General features: G+C 42.0%; 1 protein-coding gene across 2 annotated transcripts in view; it reads left to right on the top strand.

Annotated features, from left to right (window-relative positions):
• CUNH4orf33 (chromosome unknown C4orf33 homolog) overlaps positions 1 to 7,212 on the top strand; it is a 54,833-nt gene that overhangs the window by 35,168 nt on the left and 12,453 nt on the right. For both annotated transcript variants that reach the window (XM_006015609.2, XM_014520379.2), the window contains exons 8-9: positions 958 to 1,138; positions 2,225 to 2,285. In XM_006015609.2, coding sequence (XP_006015671.1) covers positions 958 to 1,138; positions 2,225 to 2,285 — 242 coding nt within the window. The remainder of the gene's footprint in view (positions 1 to 957; positions 1,139 to 2,224; positions 2,286 to 7,212) is intronic.

Genomic DNA, 7,212 nt, shown 5'->3' with positions numbered 1-7,212 from the left:
CTCTTTCCTGCCTATGCAGGGGGTCGGACTCGATGATCTATTGAGGTCCCTTCCGACCCTAACATCTATGAATCTATGATTGGTAGAATGCACTTTTGAGAATACAAATAAGCAAACATAATCTGTTTCCTACAGTCCAAAGACTCGTATTAAAGTCCACATCAGCCTTCATGGTTGCCAAAATACTTGCCATCCAGTAAACTACATGCTAGCAGGCAGTAGAAAGTCAGATTCTCCGTCCTCCTTATACCTTTTGATTCTAGTCTGTCCCATGCAAGGTGGTACTATTTAAGTCATACAAGCCAGCATTTCCTATCTCTCTCTTGTATCTCCAGAAAAAAAATAAGTTTGATAAATTAGGAGAAGGGAACCAAGAGCAACATTTAACTATGGTACCTTGGAAAGGACAGTATCTTATACTTTATTTGGAGAACTAAACAAGTGCTACTGATACTCCTCTCATACACGCACAGGCACATTATGAGATTAGTATGCATCAGTCACGGCCCCAGCCTTGACACTACATTTGCGCTCTCAGGCCTACCACGTGCATACAGGGAAGGAAGAAAAAACCCCATGGAGCAGTGGATTCTTCAATAACCTGGCTTCTCAAGGAGAGGAGTGCCGATACTGGTCATATACCTGATTCTGTCTGTACAGAAGAATTGCATGGTCTCCACTGTCATGTGACCTTATACGACTATGAAGGACAAACTTTATAGAAGTTTGCTGTTGCACCATTTACTTATTTTGCATTATTGCTTTAGTAAACATATTTGTTCTGTTAGAATAGCAAATCTATGTATTTATTTATTTAGTTGATTATTCTAGAAACTAATTAAATTATGAATTGAATGAAAGTAAAAAGTATCTGGAGATAGTTTGCCCAAGGATGGGGAAGGATGGCACCTTGCATTTATCCATTTTATATTATTATTACTACTTCTCTTTCTGTAGTTGGAATACAGGATTACAAATACCTGGGACAGCATCCAGGTCATGCATGAGCCAGTGACCATCACATTTAAGGCAGGTGATGGAGGACTGATAATGGAAGTGAATTCCTTGTACTTTGATGATCCTCCAGCCCCACCTGGTGAGCCAGGACTTCCTTTTATTGGACTTTGGGACTATGAAGGTAAACAGATATTATGTTTATGCACAGGTACAGAGGTAACTTCTGGAATATGAAAAAAGACTAATGCATCTGCACTAGTGTCTGCTCAGAGCTGCAAACCGTTGAAACAAAAGTTCAGAGAAAAATAAAAGGTGCTTCCTGTTTATCTTGGTGGTGTTTACTTTTGGGGCTCAGCATAAAATGTCAAGATTTTTAGTTTGCTGATGATCAAACCAAGCAGAGAAGAAAAATAAAAATAAGGGATGATCACAATTTGAAGTTATGCACACTTTAATGAGTCACTTCTCATTTTGGTTTTTCAAGCAAATAGAATTTGGTTTCTGAGTGGAGTTTGACCAGTGCCTGTGACTTTTCTTTTCAGAATTGCTCCCTCAAGAAGAACAATTTTAAAAAAGATTTTGTGTGTGGCCTTACATTGTTTGCAACTTATGAAATAAAATGTTCAGTATAAGAAAGAGATTTTTTTTAATGAAACTGGTTAGAATAAAATGAAAACAATTAAAATTTTAATTGAAAATTTAAATCAAACCTGTTAGAGGGCCTGTCATTGTTCATTAAAGCATCTCCCATAATGGCAGGTCTTCCAGAGAACAAACCAAACCAGATTAGTTGACCTTCCTTTTTCAGTACTGATTCTGCCAACTTCTAAATAGATCAGTATTGAACTGCATAGTATGCAAGCCTAGAATTCTCACCTGTGGGTTTTATAATTTGGCCTGTCGGAGAAAAACAACCAGTGTGTCAATGTGCAAGTATATCACACCTTTATAATGATCTTTCCTTGCTCTACAAAGCCAGATCAGGTTAGAAAAGAATGTACAGGGCATTCATATTACTTGTAAAGATGGAAACTATCCAAGTTTTTGTCACAGATAGCACCCTTGTGCCTCATTTGTTGTGTTTGCCTTGGTATAACATGTTAGGGATTCCCCTTCATATTTCCATTTGAAGGCCTTTCCAAATGATACTTAACACCCTGTTTGTTTATGCATATTCCAGATTCAGCCAGAGTTTGATTCTATACCCAAATACAGGCTTCCTTAAGGCTCACTTTGGTTTGTTTGTTTGTTTTTTGTTTCTTCATAGTTGTTGAAGCCTTTTTTCTCAATAGCAAGACTAAAGAATATTTGGAAGTGGAACTTTGCCCGTAAGTTTTGATCATCAGAAAACCAATGAAGTTGTCTTGACTTATCTGCTGTGATCATTATACTTTATTTAGGTTTGGTCTTACCACCAATATATTTCCTTTCTCTATTTTTGTTAATAGCATAAGGGAGCTGGCAACCACATTGACACACAAACTGGTTTGGGGAGCAATAGTGTCTGAAATTAATTATTTTTCTAAATAAAAGTTTATATACTGTGTAATTCACAGTGGGGAGAATGGAGGCCTAGTATTACTTGAGGTAAGTGTGAGAGAGGAGATTAGGGGTTATTGCACCTGGTGAGAGATGGTTGGAGCAGGTGGAATATCAAGCTGCAAACAGACATCACCTGTTTATTTATTGATTTAAAATGTATTTATTTATTTATTTAAATTTTTATGGTGGCACAAAGCCCAAACAGATGTCTATATCCCTTGTCATGCAACAAATGTCCCAAACTGTGGCAGTGACATAGGTGGTAAAAGTTTGCTCCCCTTCTGTGTGGTGGGGGTCTGGTTGGATTGTGGTGGGACAGCACAGACCATCTGGAGCTGCCTGTGCTATCCAACCACCCAGGCAGGAATTCCCAAGGCTTCAGGGGCCCAATCCTGGGGCTGCTGGGGCATTCCTGGGGCATTCAGGATTGACCCCCTGAAGATCCTAGGGCAGGTGTCTGAGTTTCCCCACTTGGAGATGTTGCGCACGGTGCGAGTTAAATGCTCTGGGCAAGAACGAGGAGGTAATAACACAGAGGCAGAATCCCTCGGTACTTAAAGCGTAATACGAAAAGTTTAATTTTTGTACTCACATTGGTAGTGAGACTCCGTTTTCTTAAAGCAGTTACAGGTACTGCAGTTATTCGCTCCCCTGGGAGAGATCACTCATTCGGGATACGAAGGGGTCGCCCTGGGTTCTGGATATCGGTGGGCGTTCGCGAGACTGGGGTAGAATTGGCCAGATTCCACCCTGCTCGTTTAGTCTCGGACTCCGGAGTGTTTTTTTCCGGATTCCTGGTTGTTTTATAAGACTGACGCAAGTGCCAGGATCCCCGTGAGCCAATTGGCTTCTACTATTCTGTTCGTTCCCTTATATGGTGGTCTCTCCCTGGGTTTGAAGTGGTGCTCAACAGTTACAGCAATAGCGTGACAGGATACGCAATGGCTGCGGCTGCTTATTTGTGAGTTAGTACTTCCCCAAAATGACAGCTGGTCACACGGTGCAAGCAAACAAGTAAGTATTACACAACAGGAGATTCCCAGGGTATGTTTCTACAAGTTAAGGGGCGTACTCATGCTTCAGCACCCTGACTTATGGAGTGTCTCTGCAAATGGGGCAGCTCTAGGTTCGTCTGCAGAAACCCACCCTGGGAATCCTCAGTATGCATGTATTGTGTTGAAATACCCCAACTCGGGGCACATGTCTGTAAACTGAGGAACTTGGGGTTCCACTGTTTGCAGTTGTCCTGAAGGACCAGGCCTCTGAAGCAGCAGAGTGGCATGGGCCCAACCTTATGGGGCAACAGGCAACATCCGTGTTACTCAGTGAAGCAGATCAATCGATCCTGCTTCACTATAGCAGGACCACATTTATTTGTAGTCTAAGGCTGCCTATAGACATGCCTTTTTGGTGTTCTAATTAGAATGCGAATAAGTGGGCTCAATTCATTGAGTCTGCTCCTCATTCTAATTAGAATGCTCTAGCATTGCCTCAGCGTCATGTGTGTTAAGCCCCCCGGCATTCCAAAATAGCCACGGGGTCGCTTCAAACTAAAGCTTGTTGAACAAGCTTGAGTTAAAGCACCGTATAGCCATTTTGAAATGTCAGGGGGGGCTTAATACAGATGACAGTGAGATGTTTTAATTACAGCGGCTCTCTGGGAATCGCACTTAATTAACCCTGCCCCCCCTTTCCCTCTGTGTGTGTGTGTGTAGGCAGCCTAAGATGCCAAGTCAGGTCTTGTACTGCAATCATGATTGGAAGGATGGATAGAATAACTACCTAGGAGGTAAAACTTAATTCCAGTGTTACATCTTCTTCTCCAGAACTTGGAAATACCTTGCTGTCCCAAATTTTGCACAAGGAGAGAGCTACAGCAAGTCTTGCTGTGCATAACTTGTGGAGCTTTGCAATATTCTAGGTTGGATTTAGGATGACAGGGGTACCTTTTTTCCCAGGTACACTCCCAACATCCCCCAGTGCCTGATAAAGAGTGGAAGACCCTTTATCTATGTAACATGCTCATAGAATGTAGCCATCTGGTAGGACTGATTTTTCACTTTGGATCAGCATTTTATCGACCTAAAACAGACATAGAAAGGATGCTAATCCTACAGAAAAAGGTCTAGTTCATAAGTACTCAGAAATGCAGAAAAAACAAATTAAGATATACAATTCAAATCAAATTATTTGATTGGATTCTTATACCTGAATATTTTGCTTGCATTTGGTAGAAACATTATCATTCATAGATTTATATTCATATATGGGTAGAAACATGTGGGGTGGACTTGTTTTTCAGGGCCCTAAAAACTGAGGATCCCTTATCAACCCAATCCCTACACAGAAGAAATTTTGGATTCAGAGCATTAGTTAACTGTGACATTTCTTGGTTTTCATTTAAGATTATCCTTATTAATTAGAAAAAATGGTTTACTCCATTTCAGCTTAATGGAACATAACCTACATTCCTTCCCATGTATGAAAACCTATTTTTCATTAATAGTAAATGTATAGTAAATTAATTTTTAGTTAAAAATATGTGATCATTCCTATAAACTGTGAAATATACTATGCTAGAAATAAGGCATTTATATGCATTAGTTTGACTGGTTTATTAGAAATCACACTGCCTCTGACTTTGCTAGCGGCTGTAATCTGACTAATTATGGTTACAGAAGTGAGGTGGTTTTAAAAGAAATCGCGGATTATGATGCAGTATTTGTTTGTTTCTTGCTGGGAGAAATGTCAGTCATATATTGAATTCTCCTGTGGTTGTGGCATCCTCTACAACATTTTTGAATTAGAATAATTTTAGAGTTGAGCGAATGACACATTAGAAATCAGTCAAGGCTCAGATGTCATCAGAAGGCTCTAAAAGTGACAGTTAGAGAGCTTGTAATTGTTTCCAGACCAGAAGATGCTGTATATCATAGTGATCTAGTTATCCTTATTGTCTTTATCAATCAAATATGGAAATTCTTAGTGCCCCCCACCCACAAAAAAAAAAAAAAGAAAAAAAGAAAACCCACTCTACTGGTGACAGCTCTACAGTTAACTTTCAGTGACATAAACATTTATTTCTATTTGTTTGTATTTTGTTTTTACCCTTTTTATAGGTTAAATTGATATGAAGTCTTATTAAACTCATTTTAAACTGGCCTGAGACTTTGTTTAGGTTTAAATCACGTTAACACAGGCACGAAGCATTTCTGAAAACTCATAAAATAAGGTTAATCCCAGAAAAGGCAGGATCAGGGGATGATATGAAAACTAAGATCTAGAGGGTGGGAAGCACCTTGTTCTCTCCATCCCTCATTCTGATTCCCCCTATCCTAGGCCCCAGCACCTTCCCTGGCAGTGGGGAGGGCAATCCAAAAGTGAGAACGTGTGGTGTAGGTGCAGTGGGCAGAGGTTTGCTGTTGTGGAGGTAAGGGTGGGGAGGGGAAGACACTAACTCCTCTTCTTTTTTTTTTTACCCCTCAAAAATCAATGGGCTGGTATGCCCCAGATCTTCAGGCTTGAACAGCAAAAAGAAACATGTTTCTATCTATATATGAACATTATGGGTACTGGGCAATTAACTGGCCAATTGCTTAATTACCCGGAAACTAGCTACATGTGTAAAGTAGCTATCACACAATAAAAAACTCAAACCAGCTATCAAGTTAAACCTCAAAAATATGTACTAACTTTATAGCTGCTTGATATTAAGCTTTAATTTGCATGTGTAGCAGGGTCAGCTGATGGGGCTGCCAGCCCCAGGGGTACGTCATGCCCAGTGTAAACTCCCCAGTCCCTAGGGTTTATGGCAGGCACAATCCCCAGGGTCCAAGGGTTTCACACAAACACCCAAACCCTGGGGATCATGACTGGTGTGATACCTGGTGCTCTGGGGTGCAGAAAAACTCCAGGGCCAGAGGATAACTGCAGGAGTGCTCCCCATGCCCCAGGGGTGTGGGGTACCCCTGCAATAATCCTCTGGTCCCAAGGGTGCATGGGGCACCTGTGTGGCTGGGAGCCCCTCAACTGAGGGGAGCTCCCAGCTGTGGGAGCTTCTTGCTGGAGCAGTAGGAATCTGGGATTGTCCTCCCCTTGCACCAACAATAAGGCATGATGGGATCTAATGCATGATCATGTAGCGTGGCAAGAGGCATGATTGTGTGAATTACACATTAGATCGCATCAAGCCTTTACCTGCATGTGTAGATGGGGCCTCTATGTGTGAATGATAATGTTGCTATCAAATGCAGGAAGAATATTCAGATATAAAAACCCCATCAAATCATATTATTTGAATTTTATACCTTAACTAGTGAATTGCCCATCAAAAATGATGGTGGGGATAGAGCACCGCCATGATGGAGGGGACAGAGTGGGGGGGCGAGGCCAGCACTGTGCTGCCAGGGGAGGGGATGGCAAGGCCAGCACCGCTGGCTTCACTTCCCAACTCTGTTCCCTCCATCCCAGCCATTATGGTGGCACTCTGCAATACCAGTTCATCCCCGCTGTCCCCTCTATCCCCCTCTGCCATCATCCCGTGCCGCCGTTGCCTCCAAGGAGCAGGGTCGGGGTGGGGGGCATGTCCAGCGCTGCTGGCCGCTCTGTCCCCATTGTCATGGTGGTGCTCTGTCCCCACTGTCATTCTCCCCCCCACCGCTCCATCTTCTCTCTCCCCACTGTCATTGTGGCGTTCCCTGCCATTATTCGTCC

Source organism: Alligator sinensis, unplaced genomic scaffold (assembly GCF_000455745.1).
Source record: "Alligator sinensis unplaced genomic scaffold, ASM45574v1 scaffold150_1, whole genome shotgun sequence".
Taxonomy (NCBI): Eukaryota; Metazoa; Chordata; order Crocodylia; family Alligatoridae; genus Alligator; species Alligator sinensis.
The sequence above is the reverse complement of the archived record's forward strand: the minus strand, read 5'-3'. Positions and strand labels throughout refer to the sequence as shown.